Below are 20224 nucleotides of genomic sequence, written 5' to 3' on the forward strand. Positions count from 1 at the left end.
ACAAACACCATATACAGGCATGTATATGCATGTACATGTTAAAATAAACCTAATACACTAATACCTAGTAGTATGCAACTTTAGGAGCATGAGTTCATTCTCTTGAAGTAATGAATGCAGACAGATCCTCAAGATTATATCCAATTGGAGACACATAATATAAAAATGAATACTTTAACTGATACACCAAGTTTCAGAAGTACACAGAAATAATTATATACATGCTCAATTCCCTCTGGATGTGTGCCATATGGAAAAAACATTTGATTCATTCATAAATAACTATTGTTGTCTATCTAATGTGGGCAACTTTGTTGATAATTGTTTAACTATGCTGATAAACTCTCATATGTTAATGCCTGCCATTTATTCAGAGGTCCCTATAAATGTTGAGAGCACTCACTACATCTTTATAACTAGGCTATAGGGATGTATGGGGAAAAATCACACAATTGGTGCAAACACCAGAGGTGCCTTTGGCATAGTACTTGCCTCCACGTAGCCTTCATACCACAGTAGAGAATCATACCGTCTTCGGTTCCATTTCTGTGGTTCTGGACCTCTTGGGTCAAAGGATTGATTTACTGCTCATGGAAACCTACAATAACAGTGACTTTTCACTACAAAGAAACAGGCCTTGTTTTACTGTGCAATTTTGGTTGTTTTGTTCTCAAGAGAAAGTGAATTTTGGGTTGCTTCCACTTTCCAATAAACTGCAATGAATAAATAAACACATGTTTTCATCACGGGAAGCCCAAAGTGAGGTTATGATCCTATTTCCAAAAATTGCCATGTGTTTCTTCACTGAGGATAGAAAATACATATTTTTATTGGTTACAATAATGTATGAAATAATGGGTAGAGGAAAGAAAAGTTTTTAGATCACTTCAGCTGAAACCAGATGGAGCTGATGTACATCTGCCCTCTGGCACCAAATGGGCTCCTTATACTCCAGGGCCAACAGATCTAAACAATCAGCTAGCCAGCTGGCAGTCTTTCTTTCTATCTCTCAGTCTGATACAAAGAAAATACAGGTGGAGTTGCACTCTTCACTTTCTATAAGCTATGGAAAATCTCATAGGCCCCACTTACACTGCCGTATAATGCAGTTCCAAACTGCATTATATGGCAGTGAAGCTGGGGCCACGATTGGAAGTGGAAACTTTAGTCCCTTCTTATGATCAGTCGGACAGGTAGAAAGGCAGATTTCTGTCTCCAGGCGGAAATGTCCTTGCAAATAGGGAGGCTGCCACAGTTATGTACTCACTGTAAAGTTTTTTTTAGATCTCTCTCTCCTTCTACTCTGCTGAATTTATCTCAGGTGCCCTATGAGGGATTATGGGAAACCTAGAAAGAGACAAAGAAGCTTGCTAAACTAACGATATAACTCTCTAAACATATTATAAAGAGAAAGAATGTGCTCTGAATCATAATTTTGTTATTGCTGATAAGTGCCATCAACTCAACTTCGACTTGTGCTAACTCTATGAAGGAGAAATTTCCAAGACATCCTACCATTGACAGGTTTTGCAGATTTGGGGCTATTACACTTTGATTATCTATATCAATGTGTAATGCAGTCTTCCTCTTTACCTGCTGACTTCTACCTTACCAAGTACCATTGTCTTCTCATTACATGTCCAAAGTACAGCAGTCTCAGTTTAGTTATCTTGGTTTCTAAGGAAAGTTCACCCTTCATTTGTCTAGGATTGATTTGTCTTTTCAGCAGGCTATGATATCTGTAGAAATTTTCACCAGCATATTTCAAATTAGTTGCTTTTCATTTTACCGGCTTCCTTCACTTTCAAGATTTCATATAAATTGGAAATACAATGGCACAAACAACCCTAACTTTAATATTCAATTATATATATATATATATATATATATATATATATATATATATATATATTTCAAGATGTTGTCTCGTTTCTGCACAGCTGCTCTTCTAAGTCCCAGTTTTCTGATTTCTTCTGATTTTTTAAATCATAACAGTTGCTGAAAATTACTCCTATATCTGCAATTTTAATAAATCTTTTGAAAACACAATTCCACTATTGATTACTTAGTACATGCTAACATTATGACTTCTATTTTAAATGAGAATATTCACCTAGATTCTGTTTAAGCATCTCTAACACATGTCATGTACATTTTACCCCAAAGGAACCATATTGCAGTGGTTGATGCTTGAAGAACTGCCTTCTCTCTATACTTCATATTTAACTTAAACATCCTGTCATTTAAACTCTGCTGTAATTGATTTCATATATTCATATGTTAAAGGTTTACATGTAGTGAAATCATACTGTAAAACATAGTAAAGTATTTATGTACTTCAGAATAAGTAACTTGTATGTGGCAGTATTGTAACATATAGTATATGCAAATGTGAGGAGATCAATAGGTACTGCCTTGGTGGGAAGGCAAACAGGCGGTCCATGCAGTCATGCCAGCCAAACAATCAGGAGGTTTCTACAGACAACGCAGGCTCTTTGACTTGGAAATGAACACCTCCCCAGAGCCAGAGATGAGCACCGCCTCCAGAAGCCAGAGATGAAAGGGGAAGCCTTTGCCTTTGTATTTCTGTTTCAGGCATTGTATGGTTGCCTGTGTTTGTAGATATGCTGTGATCCGCTCTGAGTCCTGTTGGAAGATAGGGCAGAATACAAAGTGTTGTTGTACTTGTTGTTGTTATTATTATTAACATATGTTGGTAACTGTGCAACTGTGTCAATGTAGAGGTAAATCCCATTAAACTCAATGGGATTTATTTCCAGGTATACAGATGTAAGACTGTGCAATAAATGTGTCTGACTTGCTTTCTTTTTCCATAATAAGAAACTGTAGCAATCAAAATACTACTGTATTAGCTCTCTGAACAATTTATGACACAATGTACTGTATTGCTTTTAAAAAGTCAGTGATTGGGAGAGGATGAAAAAATCCCAAGTTTCTTAATTTTGTTTCTTCATATATTTTGGTCCCAAAGGTGTGGTTTTTCATTGCATGGGCTCCTGATCTTTTTGCTGTGCCAAACCCTTCAGCCACCTTAGCAAAAACTACCACAGATCACTATTCTGTATAAGTTATATCATCATACTTTTGCTTAAAGCAACACATGAGATATAAAGGAAATCTGAATTTTTCACACCTATGAATACTGATGAAGTCAAAATATAGGTTTGGTTAAGCCAAGGAAACTGCCAAAGTGACAGGGTCAAATTCCTATTCGATATAGTAACAACAAAGATGAAACTTCATGGCATTTTACCATTAGAGTAACAACAAAATGAGTGTCTTCTGACATTTTAATCACTACCAGTATTTGGAGACTAGAGCTTATATTTTCATGAAGCTAATGGTAGGCATGAACTTGGATATATCAATTTGTCTTGTAAGGGGGAGAAGCAAGCAGTAGCAAGGAAGTAGAAAATACTGGAATCTGGAGAAGGGCAAGATTAAAATGTTATCCAACACATACCTACACATTTACTTCGGGGGGGGGGGGGGGGAATATTCCAAAATGACTGTATACTGGATTGCAGCCTTAATGCTAGGGATAGTTTTTGTTGGTATTTATTAAATGTATAAAACTACCTGCCAGGCACCCATGTTGATATAAAATAAAATCATCAAGACATCTACTCTTTGTTCATATAAAGCACTTTAGGTCCTCTTGAATTGTCTCAAACTTCAGTTTTTCCAGCCATGATCCATGAGATCCATTAAGACAGTCATTGTGAAACTGGTGGACATATATTTTATATTGTTTTGTGTATTCTGAGAATTTTAATCTAGAAAAGTAACATTTTCCATGTAACTTTTGTGGTGGCCTGTGCCTTTAGGTCTTACTGTGACATGTTTGTCAGGAAGAGGAGAGGGACTTTCCATTTCTATTTTGGTACACAAGTCTACTCAGCATCTTATTCTTATACTACTTTAAAAGTCATTGGATGTATTGGAAAACACCTGTTGAGATGGACCAGTCTATCAGAATAGCATGGGAAAGTCCCTGGCATCTTCTTGCAGACTCCTAAAACTCATCAGAGCTTGAAAAATTATTAAAACAAAGAACACCATTTAAAAAAACTTGCCAGGGTGACATAATTTTTTTATTAATAACCTGTCACTGATGTTTTCTTTACCACTATTTTTGAAAACTTCAAGCTAGAAAAATGGTTGATAAAGCTATGCTTTAGGAATAGAAGGCAAACGTTACCTGAAATACAAAAAGTGGCATTCAGAGAAATGCAGAATAAGTGGCATCACTTTTTGTAATTGCTTTCAGGTTCAGACAGTAATGTAAAAAGTTTATACCAGTGGTTGATAGACTACAGACTTACTGGATGTACCTTTAAAATACCCTTATTAAAATCCACCAGATCCAGATCCACCAGCTACACCTTCTTCAACCATACAGAAATTTCATTTATGCATGGTTATTCCCAACTTTCCTCGTTTTAGCCATTTCATTAGAAACCAAGTTAAAACCTTCCTATGAAAGCAGGCCTTCCCTGAAGGAGATCATTAGAATGACCAACAGCAGATATTCATATGCAATGTATTAAGTATATAGTACACCTTCCGCAATTGACTTGATCATGGACTTGACTACGGCCAAAGGAATGAATCATAGAATCACAGAGTTGGAAGAGACCACAAGGGTCATCCAGTCCAACCCCCTGCCATGCAGGAAAAGCACAATCCTGACCAATGAACATCCAGCCTCTGTATAAAAGCCTCCAAAGAAGGAGCTTCCATCACACCCCAAAGCAAAGAGTTCCAATGTTGCCCAGCTCTTTGTGGTCAGGAAGTTCTTCCTAATGATCAGATGGAATCTAATTTGATGTAATCTGAACCAATGGCTCCATTGAGTCCTAGTCCCCAGAGCAGCAGAAAACAAGCCTGCTCCCTCTTTCTTTTGCTGGTGGGACTGCTGACCGAAAGGTCGGCTGTTCGAAACTGGAAAGAGGGTGAGCTTCTGTTGTCATCTCCAGCTTCTCATGTGAGGACATCAGAGAAGCCTCCAGCAGGATGGTAAACATCCAGGCGTCTACTGGGCAACGTCCTTGACACAGCACCACGTGCGCGAGAGACCAGATGCAGTGAGAGACGTATCTGCGACAGAGTTGAAAAGGTAGTTAGGTAGAAAGGGGGAGGGGAAACAGGGAAACACGGTGATGTAGGCTATCCAGAGATCCTAGGCAAACACGTTCAAAAACATAGTTGTATTGAAAGGAAGGATAAAAAGGAAGGGAGAAATACAAGCAGTGGTGAAAAATAAATCAAATGCAGTAACTGTTACTTCACTGTTATCCTGTCCCACATGTGTTACATTACTTCACTGGTATCCTGTTGCAGTTGCATCTCTCACTCGGTGCTCTGTCTCACGAGAGCCGCATTGCGCAACCAGTGTAGCGCTACCAGCACTTGGTCCCAGCTATCATACTTTTACTCTCAAGTTGCTCCTGACATGGGAAAAAAATAATCATTATGAAAAAAAATAGGATATCAATAATAAACTAATATACAGTGTTTCCCCGCTACTTTGCGGTTCACTTTTAGCAGACTCGCTGTTGCATGGATTTTTGAAAATATTAATATAAAATTAAAATATAAAATATTTATATCTAGTGGAGGCCAGGGACTCCGGAAGTGCGGTGGCCTGAGGTGCGGCGGGGAAGGCCTGCCTCCCTGCCTGCTGCTGCCTGTGTGGCTTCGGAGGCTCTACAGAGGACTGAGGAGGCCAAGGAGGCAGGCAGGAACCCTTGGGATGGGCCAGGAGGTGGGTAAGGAAGCACGGGTAAGAAAATAATATATAAAAAATGTAAAAATATTAAAATTAATATGACATCCCTACTTTGCAGATTTTCACTTATTGCGGGTGGTCCTGGAAAGGAACCCCCACAATAAGTGAGGAAACACTGTACACCCCATTGGGTTGCTGTAAGTTTTTCAGGCTGTATGGCTGTGCTGTTGCACACTGGGCCTGTGCATATGACTGTAGACAGGACATAAATTCTGTGTGCCCAACGGGACGCCGGGGCTGCCTCAGATTAAAGGCCCTTGGACTTCCCCAAATCAAAGTTCTGTAGAGGCTTAAAGTAAGTCCAACAAACTTCTTTACTGATGAAACAAACAGGTATTTTCAAGCTTTCTTAACAGTTTATTGGCTATTGCAATCTTGGTCACTGGGAACAGACCCTATCTTCATAACTGTATACTAACTAATGGGGAAATCCTTAACTTCTAATCTGGGCAGTCTGTACTTGCCTCTGTTGGCGTGGAGCCCCTGCACCCGGTACCAACTGCGTCTGGCTTCCGTGAGCGACCCTTACCAAGCAGAGCTTTGTAGACTTCCAGGGGAAAAGAAGGAATTCAGGCTGGCTGAAGTCCTTCAGCAAAGGAGCTGTAAGGCTGTATGATCCTCGGCCAAGCTGTGGGCTGTATAACCCCAGCCAAGCTGTAGGCTGTATATCTCCCTGGCCAAGCCGTAGGGCTGTATGACCCCGGCCAAGCTGTAAAGCTGTATGTCTCCCGGCCAAGCCATAGAAGACGAAGCTTTCTACAGGAGCTCTTCATTTTATGTCCTGTGCTAAAGGCTTCTCTGTGAGAACTGACTCAAAAAGGCTCCTATTCCCTCCAAAACACAAAAAGGGCCGGGACCAGGGAACCTAACTATAATTGACAGGTGGCTTGCCCTATGATTGCAAACTATAACAGGAAGCCACCCTGCTGCAAAATCCCAAGCCTGGGATTGCAAACAAACATTTAATGCAAAGCAAACAGAACTGGAGCTCCTGGTACAGATGTACCAGCACAATGGCCATGTTCCAGAGGTATTCTCTCCTGACATTTCGCCTGCATCTATGGCAGGCATCCTCAGAGGTTGCCTGCCATAGGATGCCTGCCACAGATGCAGGCGAAATGTCAGGAGAGAATGCTTCTGGAACATGGCCATACAGCCCGAAACACTGACAGCAACCCAGTGATTCCGGCCATGAAAGCCTTCGTCACATCCCAAATAGATTACTGGAACGTGCTCTACGTGGGGTCGCCTTTGAAGACTGTTTGGAAACTTCAATTAGTCCAATGGGCGGCTAGATTACTTACTGGAGTGTCATACAGGGAGCATACCACCCTCCTGTTGTGCCAGCTCCACTGGCTGCCGATCCAATTCCGAGCACAATTCAAAGTTTAAGATCTGCTGGGTAAGCCCTGCTTTTGGCCCCACTTCTGTCCCAAAAATGCTTGGTGGGGAAGAGGGACAGGGCCTTCTCAGTGGTGCCCCCTCCCCACCTGTGGAACTCACTCCCCGGGGAAATTAGGTCATCTTCATCCCTCACCTTTAGAAAAAAGTTAAAAATGTGGATGTGGGGCCAGGCCTTCGGGTAATTAAGTGGACAATGACCATAACAATGTTGACAACAGCTTAGAAATGGATTATGGGTAAGTTTTCGGCTAATAATGCCCACCAGAGTGGTAATTCTTAGTAGATTTTAATTGTATTGTTTTAATGTTTTTAACTATTTATAATTATTGACTGTTTGTTTTTATTATGTATATATTGAGGCATCGAAGTGCTGCTGATTGGAAGCCGCCCTGAGGATTGAGAAGGGCGGGGTACAAATATTCGAAATAAAATAATAATAAATTTATTGTCGAAGGCTTTCATGGCTGGAATCACTCAGTTCTTGTGGGTTTTTTCGGGCTATATGGCCATGTTCTAGAGGCATTTCTCCTGACGTTTCGCCTGCATCTATGGCAAGCATCCTCAGAGGTAGTGAGGTCTGCTGGAGCTGGGAAAAAAGGGGTTTATATATCTGTGGAATGACCAGGGTGAGACAAAGGGCTTTTGTAAGTTGGGCTTAATCAAGGTGGTCAGTTGAAAGATTCACACCTAGCCCAACTTACAAAAGCCCTTTGTCTCACCCTGGTCATTCCACAGATATATAAACCCCTTTTTTTCCCAGCTCCAGCAGACCTCACCTCTGAGGATGCTTGCCATAGATGCAGGCGAAACGTCAGGAGAAATGCCTCTAGAACATGGCCATATAGCCCGAAAAAACCCACAAGAACTGAATAATAAATTTGTCAACACACATACCCAATTCCCAGCTCTTCCAGGATCCTATAGTACTGAGCCGTGGCAGTTGCAGCGGAGTCAAAGTGCATTAATTTGTCAACATAAGTAATTCCCTTCCTTGCAGGGCACAAACAACTCCACTTCTGGAGCAGCAATGCCAGAGGAAGGGCGTTTGGAGAGCAGCAGCAGCAGTGGCTTCACCTCACGCCAGTGCGCGTGCTCGCCTCCCCGCGCATGCGCCGTGGCCAAGAGGCGCTGGGAATGCCGAGTTGCAGCAATAGTGAGCAATAATAGCGGGCGGCTTTCGCTCTCGGCCAAATCTCCTTCCCGGGTGGGCGGAACCCAGTGCAGCCCTATCCCGAGGGGAGGGAGAAAGGCCAGGGGGCGCCTGGGAGGTTTCCAGAATATCTTATAGGGGAGGGAGGCCAGCAGGCCGCGCTGAGTCCGGCTCCAGCTGCTCCTGGGCGATGGCTGCCTTGCTGGGGCCTTTGGTGCCCGAGCTGCAGCGCCTGCTGGAGAAAGACCCCTACCTGGCTCCCTTTGAGCAAGACTTCCAGCGCAGGTAACCGACACGTGCACGCCCCCCTCCACACGCTTCGTCTAGCTTTGCACCCTCTCCTTCAGATTTGGCAGCCTTTTCCTTTCCTCCCTCCCCGGGACAGGCTTCATCTACACTGTGGAAGTGAATGCACTTGGACATCGCTTTTACCCTGCTGTGATGGAACCCTGGGAGTTGTAATTGGGAGAGACAGTAGCCCAGGCATAGGCCAACTTGGGCCCTCCGGGTGTTTTGGACTTCAACTCCCACAATTCCTAACAGCCGGTAGGCTGTTAGGAATTGTGGGAGTTGAAGTCCAAAACACCCGGAGGGCCCAAGTTGGCCCCGGCGTTCTCTTTCCTTCCAAGAGAACTCCCCGCATGTTTAGTCGCGTGCTAGGAGAGTACGCTTCTGATTGGTGGATGAAGGCGGAACTCCCTTCCGCGCAGGCTCTGTAGGTTGCCATGAAGGCAAGCTTTTGCCCTCACCTAGAGGTCGAGTTTTGCCCTCACTGAAAGGCATTGAGGTTTTCCTGCCTGAAGTGGCGGCCTTATGGCTTTGCTGTTGGTAATACCCTGAGAGTTTTCACTTCTGTTTATGTAAGGATGTTATTAGAATATTGATGTCCCGCCTAAGACACACACTCTGCCTCAGTGTGAAGTTTGAACCTGCATTATTATCTATATATAAATAAAAATGTAATGTTCTTTTGTGGGATTAGGTAAAGGTTTTCCCCTGACATTAAGTCCAGTCGCGTCCGACTCTGGGGGGTGGTGCTCATCTCCATTTCTAAGCCGAAGAGCCAATGTTGTCCATAAACACCTCCAAGGTCATGTGGCCAGCATGACTGCATGGAGCGCCGTTATCTTCCTGCCAAAACAATACCTATTGATCTACTCATATTTGCATGTTTTGGAACTGCTAGGTTGGCAGAAGCTGGGGCTGAGAGCGGAAGCTCACACCACTCCCAGGATTTGAACCTGCAACCTTTTTAGTTGGAGCCCCCGGTGGCGCAGTGGGTTAAACCGCTGAGCTGCTAAACTTGTTGACCAAAAGGTTGCAGGTTTGAATCCAGGGAGCAATGTGAGCTTGTGGGATTAACATAACTCAAAAATTGCTGGACAAATTGAGACCAAGTTTGGACACCATACACCTATCAGACCAATGAGTTACCATCCCTCATAAAAACAGCAGAAGAGACTTTAAAAGCTGAAAACAAAAACAAAAAATGTATTGCAACTCATGCCCAAAACCACATATATACACAAACACACATATATACATATATACACAAACATATACATACACATATACACACACACAACACACATAGACTGGGCGACAGCAACACATGGCAGGGGATGGCTAGTATGTTCATATAATGCAATATGAGTGTACACTGACCCCGAACTAACAAAGCGGCTAAAAAAGGCAATGGGATTTTGGCCTGCATAAATAGGAGAATAGAGTCTAGATCCAGGGAAGTCATGCTACCCCTCTATTCTGCCTTAGTCAGACCACACCTGGAATACTGTGTCCAATTCTGGGCATTGCAGTTTAAGAGAGATGTTGACAAACTGGATTGTGTCCAGAGAAGGATGAGTAAAATGATGAAGGGTCTGGAGAACAATCCCTATACAAGCCCTATGAGGAGTGGCTCAAAGAGCTGGGCATGTTTAGCCTGCAGAAGAGAAAGCTGATAGGAGACATGATGGCCCTGTATAAATATGTGAGAGGAAGTCATAGGGAGGAGGGAGCAAGCTTGTTTTCTGCTGCCCTGGAGACTAGGACGCGGAACAGTGTCAAACTACATGAAAGGAGATTCCACCTGAACATTAGGAAGAACTTCCTGGCTGTGAGAGCTGTTCAGCAGTGGAACTCTCTGCCCAGAGTGTGGTGGAGGCTCCTTCTTTGGAGAGTTTTAAACAGAGGCTGGATAGCCGTCTGTTGGAGGTGCTTTGAATGTGATTTTCGTGCTTCTTGGCACGGGGTTGGACTGGATAGTCTATTTATTTATTTAGTACACTTGTATACCGCTAATATCTCAGCCTGTGCGGCGACTCATTGCGGTTTACAACATATTTAAAAATACAATATTCACTTTAAAAATATAAAATAAAATATAAAAATACATACATATACATACATAGTATTGGGCCACCAATACAGACCGGAACATCTCATAGTTAAAGTCGTAATCCAATTCGTTATCCTTGATTGCTAGTCCATGATCAAAACATCATCACATCGGAATTAGTTGAAAACTTGCTCGAACATCCAAGTTTTCAGTTTTTTCCGAAATGCCATTAGCGAGGTGGCTGATCTTATTTCAGTAGGGAGGGCATTCCAAAGCCAGGGGGCCACCACAGAAAAGGCCCTATCTCTCGTTCCCGCAAGCCGCACTTGTGAAGCAGGCGGGATGGAGAGAAGGGCTTCTCCTGAAGATCTTAGGGTCCTGGTGGGCTGATAGGCCGAGATACGTTCGGATAGGTATGTAGGGCCAGAACCGTTTAGGGCTTTAAAGGTCAAAGCCAGCACTTTGAATTGGGCTCGGTAGCTAATCGGTAGCCAGTGGAGCTGGTACAGCAGAGGAGTTGTATGCTCCCTGCGCCCTGCTCCTGTTAATACCATGGCTGCCGCCCGTTGGACTAATTGGAGCTTCCGGGCCGTCTTCAAAGGCAACCCCACGTAGAGAGCGTTGCAGTAGTCAAGGCGGGATGTAACCAGAGCGTGGACTACCGTGGCCAAGTCAGACTTCCCAAGGTACGGTCGCAGTTGGCGCACGAGTCTTAACTGTGCGAATGCTCCCCTGGTCACCGCCGAAACCTGGGGATCCAGGCTCAGCGATGAGTCCAGGATCACACCCAAACTGCGAACCTGTGTCTTCAGGGGGAGTGCGACCCCGTCTAACACAGGCTGTAACCCTATACCCTGTTCGGCCCTGCGACTGACCAGGAGTACCTCTGTCTTGTCTGGATTCAATTTCAATTTGTTCGCCCCCATCCAGACCGTCACAGCGGCCAAGCATCAGTTCAGGACCTCGACAGCCTCCTTAGTAGCAGGTGGGAAGGAGTGACAGAGCTGGACATCATCTGCGTACAGATGACACCGCACCCCGAAACTCCGGATGATCTCGCCCAGCGGCTTCATGTAGATGTTAAACAACATGGGGGACAGTATTGAACCCTGAGGAACCCCACAAAACAAAGGTTGTGGGGTAGAACAGGAGTCCCCCAGTAACACCTTCTGAGACCGGCCCTCGAGGAATGACTGGAGCCACTGCAGAGCAGTACCTCCGAGACCCATTCCCGCGAGGCGTCCCAGAAGGATACTGTGGTCGACGGTATCGAAGGCCGCTGAGAGGTCGAGTAGCACCAACAGGGACACACTCCCCCTGTCGAGCTCCCGACGGAGATCATCCACTAAGGCGACCAAGGCTGTCTCGGTACCGTGTCCCGGCCTAAAGCCAGACTGTGCCGGGTCTAGATAATCCGTGTCTACCAAGAATGCCTGGAGTTGTGAGGCCACCACACGTTCCATGACTTTGCCCAAAAAGGGAAGATTGGAAACAGGCCGATAGTTTACCAATTGAGTGGGGTCCAGTGATGGTTTCTTCAACAGCGGTTTTATCACAGCTTGCTTTAAGCTGGCTGGAAAAATGCCTTCCCGAAGGGAGGCATTAACCACCACCTTAACCCACTCGGCCAATCCCCCTCTGGCCTCCTTTAGAAGCCAGGATGGGCAGGGGTCTAGGATGCATGTGGTAGCTCTCATTCCTCCAAGCACCTTGTCCACATCCTCTGTTTGAACCAATTGAAATGAATCCATCAAAATCGGACAAGCAGATGCTCGTGTTACATCCTCAGAGACTGCCGTTAATATGGTGTCCAGTCCAGAGCGGATCAAAGCGACTTTGTCTGTAAAGAACCGAGCAAAAGCTTCACAGCGAGCTGCCGCGTCATCAGGGCACCCATCCTGAATGGTGGGTTTTAAAAGGCCTCTGACAACTCGGAACAGTTCAGCCGGACGGTTCTTTGCAGACGCAATAGTGGCCGCAAAGAAAGTTTTCTTTGCGGCTCTTATTGCCGCGGCATATGACCTTAAAAAGGACACAAACCGTGTTCGGTTTGGCTCGCTCGGATCCGAACGCCACACGCTCTCTAGTTCCCTCTTCTTTCGCTTCAACACCGCCAGCTCCTCAGTAAACCAAGCAGCTGGTTTAGTTCGGCTACTTGAGAGGGGACGTTCTGGAGCGATCGTGTCTATTGCCCTGGTCATCTCCCCATTCCAGAGAGCGACCAGGGCATCAACAGGATCACCAACCGAGGTGGTGGGGAAATCCCCAAGAGCCATCAGGAATCCTTCCGGATCCATAAGCCTCCTGGGGCGGACCAATTTAATAGGTCCTCCACCTCTGCGGAGGTTAGGGGGCGCAGTAAGTCTAAAGCTGACCAGGTGGTGGTCGGTCCATGGCAACGGAGAGATGGATAACTCCTCAACACCGCCACCTTCCTCCCATCCCTGGCAGAAAACCAAGTCCAATGTATGTCCAGCACTGTGGGTGGGGCCAGATACTTGTTGGGACAGACCCATGGTCGCCATGGTAGACATGAAGTCCTGAGCCGCTCCCGTTAGGGCAGCCTCGGCGTGGACGTTGAAGTCCCCCAGCACAAGCAGCCGTTGGGACTCCAATGCCAGGTCCGAGACTACCCCCGCTAGCTCAGGTAGGGAGACTGTAGTGCACTACAAGGTCTCTTCTAATTCTATGATTCTAAACATGCATTTTGTGACAGTGTAAATATGACCTGTGTCACCAAAATTTTGAAGTAAAAAAGATGGGGAGGAGCCTACAGCTGTTGGAAAAGCCTACATATTTGCAGATCAAATCTAAATAAACTTTTTGGGCGGTTACAGATTGAGCATTCCTTATCCAAAACCTTGAAATCCAAAATACTCCAAAACCCTGAAATCATCCACATTAGTGGCTCTTTTGCTTTCTGATGGTTCAGCATACACAAGCTTTGTTTCATGTACAAAGTTATTAAAATATTTTATTAAATTATCTTCATACTGTATGTATTAAGTCTTTAGACGGATCTTATATTCAAGCTATGTCATGTATATATTATGCAAATACAAGTTTTCCAAAATCAACTCCACTTCTGGTCACAAACATTTCAGATAAGGTAGTGGTTCTCAATCTGGGGGTCCCCAGATATTTTGGCCTTCAACTCACAGAACTCCTAACATCTGGTAAACTGGCTGGGAGGTGACCAAAACACCGGGGGACCCACAGGTTGAGAATCACTGAGATAAGGGATTCTCAACCTGTAGTAACAGTTGGTGAAGCATTCCTAGTTTGAAATAGTTTACCTCTTTTGTAGGGTCAAGTTGCACTTTACTAACTTCAGAATAGATAGACACATCTAGAATTGTGCTGTCAATTTTCAAACAGTGTATCAGTTAGGTGAAGCACATGAACAGAGGGTTGCAGGTTGGATACTTTATTCCATTATTGTACCCATACCCAAAGAGTAGAAAGCATTCAGATTTAATCCTGTAGATTACAGTACAGCGGTCCTTTGGTATCTGCTGGGATTTGGTTCCATGATTCCTGTGGGTACCAAAATCTGAGGATGCTCAAGGCCCATTATTTATTTACAACGCTGTAGTAAAACGACATCCTTTCTATAAAATGGAGAAAACCAAGATTTGCTTTTTGAATCTTTATTTTATTTATTTATATCTATCTATCTTAACCATGGATGTGGAATCCATAGATAGAGAGCACTGACTGCAATTCTGTAGAGGCCTCTTTCCTTTTAAATCAGGGGTCCTCAAACTTTTTAAGCAGAGGTCTGATTCATGATCCTTCCGCCTGTTGGGGAGCCAGACAATAATATATGTTTCCAAAAATAAACATGAATATATTTCTATACAAACGTCACACATCTTATTTGTATGCAGCCCTCCAATGTCATTTACCTAACACCTAGCTTAAACTTTAGACCTAAGGTCAGCCTAAGTCTGAAATAATAACTAATAATAATAATAATAGAACTTTATTTCTATCCTGCCCTATCTCCCCAAGGGGACTTAGGGCAGTGAAGTGGCTTGAAGGCACACAACAATCCTAATTAATTTGACTGTCTAATCAGCCAAAAGCAGGCCCATTCTTTGCATTGTAATACTGGTAAGTTCATGTTGGTTAAAAGAGTTCCTCATTTAAATATTGTATTGTTCTTCCATTTTTTGGACTACAAATAAGACGTGCAGTATGCATTGGTATCTGCTCATTTATTTCCCAAACTGTAGTCTGGTGCCCCAACAGCCTGAGGTACTGTGAACCAACCCTCGGCATCCTGTTTAAAACGTTTGAGGATCTCTGCTATAGAGGAACAATAGGGCTGTAAACTGGACTATGTTGCTGATGTCACTGAATTAATTGTGTACCTTCATTTCAATACCTTATTCTGCATTGAAACTTTCTGAGTTTCCTTATAACCGTTATTGTGTTATAGTTTAATTTATGTGGAAATGTTGGGGGCTAGTGCCAAGAGATGTAACTCAATGTGGGACGATACACATATCCCTGTCCTGGGTCATAGATAATTTTCAGGGGTGAAGAGTCATTTTAAACCACTTGAGGACTCCAATTTCATTTTTTTTCCTGGTGTCAAGTGCGAGGGATTGAAAATCCTGCTGTCTTCAAAATCTCTTGAGTGTTATAGTATTGGCTGGGATCCCGCAATCATTACCTAATGATGAATATGTTTGATAATATAAAATACTCTACACATAGATCGGAAGTGAAATGAGCACTGTATCCTGTAAAGAGAATCTTCCTCCAGAGGAGACACCTTGTTAGTCTGTTTTAACTAAAAAAACCAAAAACACTCTAGTAACACCATAAAAACTTAATATATTTTTATGGCACATGCTTTCATGTATTTGAGTCTAAGAAGGTAATTTCTAATATACTTTTAGGATTGAAAACTGGCAGTGGCATCTGTCCCTTTAATTGTTGTGTTGAACTGGGAATTTCAGCAGTTTTTAGCTCAAGTATTGTTTGCACTCAACCAGGTTACACCTGATGAAATCCCCCTTTCTGTACAACTGTTAGAACTATAGGAGCCCTCTCTACATGGCTGCCAAACTGCATGGCTTGAAAAGGGAAGTAGGCATATTCATAGATATCTATGGTAACGAACTACCTCCAGTGTCTGATGCAGTAATTTTCTAAATACAGACAGGTTCTGTAGGTTTGTTTTTAAGCTGGATTTGTATGTAAGTTGGAACAGGTACATTTTGAAAGTGTAACTCCAGCCATATATATAAAAGATTTGGATAGCATAGTGAAGGGTTAATGCCTCTGTGGTTTTTTATTTACTTTCTTTCCCTGTGATAATTGTATTTGAAAAAAAAATGGCTTGTTGTAGAAACAAGGATATAATAATAATAATAATAATAATAATAATAATAAAACACTTTATTTATATTCCGCTTTTCTCACCCCGAAGGGGACTCAGGGTAGATCACAAGTACACATACACGGCAAACATCCAATGCCGTTTGTTTAGACAGTACACAGACAGAACAGAAGGAGGTGTTACGTTGTGCCATGGACAGTTGGGCTCGAGTCCACAGAGGGTGCTGTCTCTCTATTTTCTATGACAAAGAGCAATCAGGACTTCCTCATTCCAGCATTTTCTGATCTTCTTTTTCTTTATGGCATTGTAAAACACCCCCCCCCCCCACTTTAGTGGTACTTAATTTCTCTAATTACAGCTAAAGCTGTTTTCGAACTGCTTAGGTAAACAGTGAGCAGGGCTAACGGTTGGCCGTTCATGCCGACCTGAGGTTCGAACTTGCAACCTTTCAGTTGAGAGATTTTATAGTTGCTAATGATTTACCAGCTGTGCTAAACCTCTGAATTGGTGATAAAGCTTCAGTGGAGACACCTTTTCCCCATGATAACTCTTCCAGGAGTGAATTCCCCCTTTTAGGGGTAGATTTCTCTCACTTGTTGTTGTTTTATCCCTGTTCTTAATGAGTGATTTGTAAGCCAGATGCTTGTAACTCAGGAACTGCTTGTACTAGTTACTGAGAAAACGAACAGAAATATGTGATTGTTTTTATGTTGCATGAGAGTAAGACCCATTCTATTTAGACCCCATCTGCACTGACCTTTTAGTGCAGTTTTCAAACCAACTCGTACTGAAGAAAGTGGTTTCACCATGCAGATGATTACATCAGAAATTCTGGAACGGGTTTGAGGCCTGGATGGTGATTATTCAAATCTCAGAGCAGTGATGCATATCAAATGCTTTTGTTCACACTTGTGAAAGTTTGTTGTCTGGCCACCACAATTTAAAACTAGCTATGAACTGCATTGACTGGTCCATGCTGATGTAGCCCAAGTGAGATTTCTTTTTGAATGAGCAGATAGAGGACTGGACTGCTTATGTGATGCAGCAAAATAAGCATAGCCCTAAATCATAATCATATATATTAAGGTATAGTCAATGGCTACTGACTTAATCTGATACATGAAATATGCCCTTACTTGACTTGTTTTTAAGGTTTATACTGTGATAAATCTGGTAGCCTGTTGCATATGAAGATATGGACACTGTCCTAGGAAACTTTATTCCTCTGTAATCAGATGCTTATCTTATTTAAACAGAAACACATACCTGTACAGACATTGGTGTAATTGTAAGTAGGTCATGAATTGCATGGGACATTTCCATGCAAAGCTCTCTCTCTCTCTCTCACTTCCATTAATCTTTCTGCTAATTGCTTTTCTTCAAAACCCAAAAATCATTATCAAATGAAAACACCAATCCTTTAATTTCATTTATATGCCAATTTTCTCTTTGAGTGGGGCTAAAAATGACTCACAAAAATAATCCAATAAAATTAATAATAAAACAAAACAATTAAAAACAATCATGTGGAAACAGTCTTTGAATCTTTATTCTTTATTCTCTTTGAATCTCTGCTCTGTTTAAAAGTCAGATACTCTAAAAAAAGCATATGTTTTTGTATGCTTGTGCTCATGTGCTGAATTGGAAATTGTATGCTTGTGCTCATGTGCTGAATTGGTAAAGTAGATGGGGGTGTATTAAAGGCCTTCCTCTTCATATTGGAAGGAATGAACATGACTAGAAGAGAATGTAATGTTGAAGGCTTTCATGGCCAGAATCACTGGGTTGTTATGTGTTTTCTGGGCAGTATGGCCATGTTCCAGAAGCATTCTCTCCTGACATTTTACCTGCATCTATGGCAGGCATCCTCAGAGGAGCCCCTGGGGGCACAGTGGGCTAAGTTCTTGTGCCAGCAGCATTGAAGACCAATAAGTTGGAGGTTCGAATCCGGGGAGAGCGTAGATGAGCTCCCTATGTCAGCTCAGCTCCAGCACCCATTCGGGGACATGAGAGAAGCCTCCCAAAAGGATGGTAAAACATCAAACATTCAGGGGTCCCCTGGGCAACGTCTTTGCAGACAGCCAGTTCTCTCACACTACAAGTGACTTGCAGTTTCTCAAATTGCTCCTGACATGAAAAAAGTGAGGTCTGTTGGAAGCTAGGAAAATGGGCTTATATATCTGTAGAACGTCCAGAAGAGAATTTCCCCCTCCGTGACTATCAGATGTACATGGATTATTATAGAATATTTACCATGAAGAGACTGTGTTATGTAACAGAAAAGGGTATTGTAGCACAGTTTGCAACAACATACAAAAACATTTCGGCAGTCAAGTTTTGTGTATAAATATGCAACATATAGTTGTATAGAGGAAGCAGTTTGGGTTATAGAATAAAGAATTAAAATAGAGAAAAACGGATGGCTTTATGTCAGACTCTAGTTTGAAGGTACTTTCCATGGGATATTCTATTTTAAATACAGACTACAGCTGACTAGTGATGCTATATCATTTTTTTTACAAAGCTCTTCCCCCCAATTTGCTTTGCTGAAACTACTAGACTCCTATCTTAACATTACAATGTAGTTCAAAGTCATTTGTTCAAGTGATTTGATCCCTGCTTCTAATCTCTTTTATCCCCAGTCTCTTGTTTGACATAGACTGTGTGGCCTTGTAAATTAACAACATGTCACCAATCCCCAGTGTTAAACTGGAGAATTGAGCAGAAGGGTAGTAGTGTGGAGTTCTCTTTTCTTTTGTCTGTGCTATAGGATTTCAGCATTATGTTTAGACAGATCCACCAAATGTCCAGATTAAAGGTGCATCCCTATGAACTGCTTATTTTAACAATTAAGTAAATTAACAAATACACACACCCTCCCTATGATTGATTGCTTTTCCCCCCAGTGATGTTGATTCCTTGTCTGGCTCAGGCAGCATACTCCACTCCTCCAGCTGCCAGGCTTTCAATGATGGCATAGTGCTCTCTAGAGCTGCCACTGTCACTATGGGATGTGGCCACTTTACCTCCAACCCAGAGTCAGACTAGAGGAGTGTGTTGCCACTACCATCAAAACTAAAGAAGGAGCCAGGATAGGGCTTGACAGATGCGGTGTTATCATCATATCATTGATGATCCCTCATGGCGGAGTATGATTGCCTTCCAAGTGTGGGGTCTTGGTGGTGGGTCTGTTGATGACTGTAGACGCTTATTCTGGATCTGCATGTTGTTTTGCAGTGATGCCAATTTCCAGGTGGAAGGCGGTGCCAACAAAGGTTGGCTTGATACACCTTCTGCTTAACACGGTTCTTCCTTTCACCCTCCATTTCTTCCTCTTCTAATTCTACATCCAGTTAGACCGCTCAAGGGCTAGGGCTTCTCAGTTCTCAGTGTCAACAGAATTTAAGGTTGACTTTAAGCCCATTTTAAAATTTCTTTTCCTGCCCACCAACATTCTGTTTTCTGTTCTTGAGTTGAGAGTATAGTAACTGCATTGGGAGATGGTAATTGGGCATTCTGGCAACATGGCCAGTCCAGCAAAGTTGATGGCAGAAGATCGTTGCTTCAGTGCTGGTGTTCTTTGCTTCTTCCAGAACATTGACATTTCTGCCTGCCTTCCCAAGAAGTTTGCAGGATTTTTTGGAGGCAGCGCTAATGGAATTGTTCCAAAAGTTGGGTGTGGTGTCTGTAGACGGTCCATGTTTTGCAGGCATATAACAGGGTTGGGAGGACAATATCTCTATAAACAAACATCTTGGTATCCCTATGAATGTCCCAGTCCTCAAACACTCTCATTTGAAAAAATGCAGTGTGAGCGTTGGACTAGAACTTGAAGAAACCATGGTTGAAATTCCCACTTGGTCTCAGAAATGACAGTGAATGACCCAGTGGAAGTCATGCTCTCTAAGTTGCAGAAGAAGAAAATTACAATATCTTTCCCAAGTCAATCTTTTCTAGACAACTCACTGATAAATTTACATCATGATCGTAATACCTTGGAAATGACTTGAAGGCAGACAGTAACAAGAGAAGAGTGGTGTCCTCCTGTATATCTTTCTGGAAGGCCACTCACAGTAAAATTAATGGATGAGATGGAAACGTGTGCATGGGGATATGGGGGGAGGGGCTAGAGAAGAGTGATCTTCCATTTCTTTACTATTGAGTAAA

At 42.9% G+C, this 20224-nt stretch overlaps 1 protein-coding gene across 4 annotated transcripts in view; it reads left to right on the forward strand.

Annotated features, from left to right (window-relative positions):
• Window positions 1–8465: 8465 nt before the first annotated feature.
• The window catches only part of GBE1 (1,4-alpha-glucan branching enzyme 1), a 292266-nt gene continuing 280507 nt past the window's right edge, over window positions 8466–20224 (forward strand). For all 4 annotated transcript variants that reach the window (XM_067466679.1, XM_067466680.1, XM_067466682.1 and 1 more), the window contains exon 1: window positions 8466–8651. In XM_067466679.1, coding sequence (XP_067322780.1) covers window positions 8557–8651 — 95 coding nt within the window. In that variant the 5' untranslated portion in view covers window positions 8466–8556. The remainder of the gene's footprint in view (window positions 8652–20224) is intronic.

The sequence above is a fragment of the Anolis sagrei genome, chromosome 3 (assembly GCF_037176765.1).
Source record: "Anolis sagrei isolate rAnoSag1 chromosome 3, rAnoSag1.mat, whole genome shotgun sequence".
Classification (NCBI taxonomy): domain Eukaryota; kingdom Metazoa; phylum Chordata; class Lepidosauria; order Squamata; family Dactyloidae; genus Anolis; species Anolis sagrei.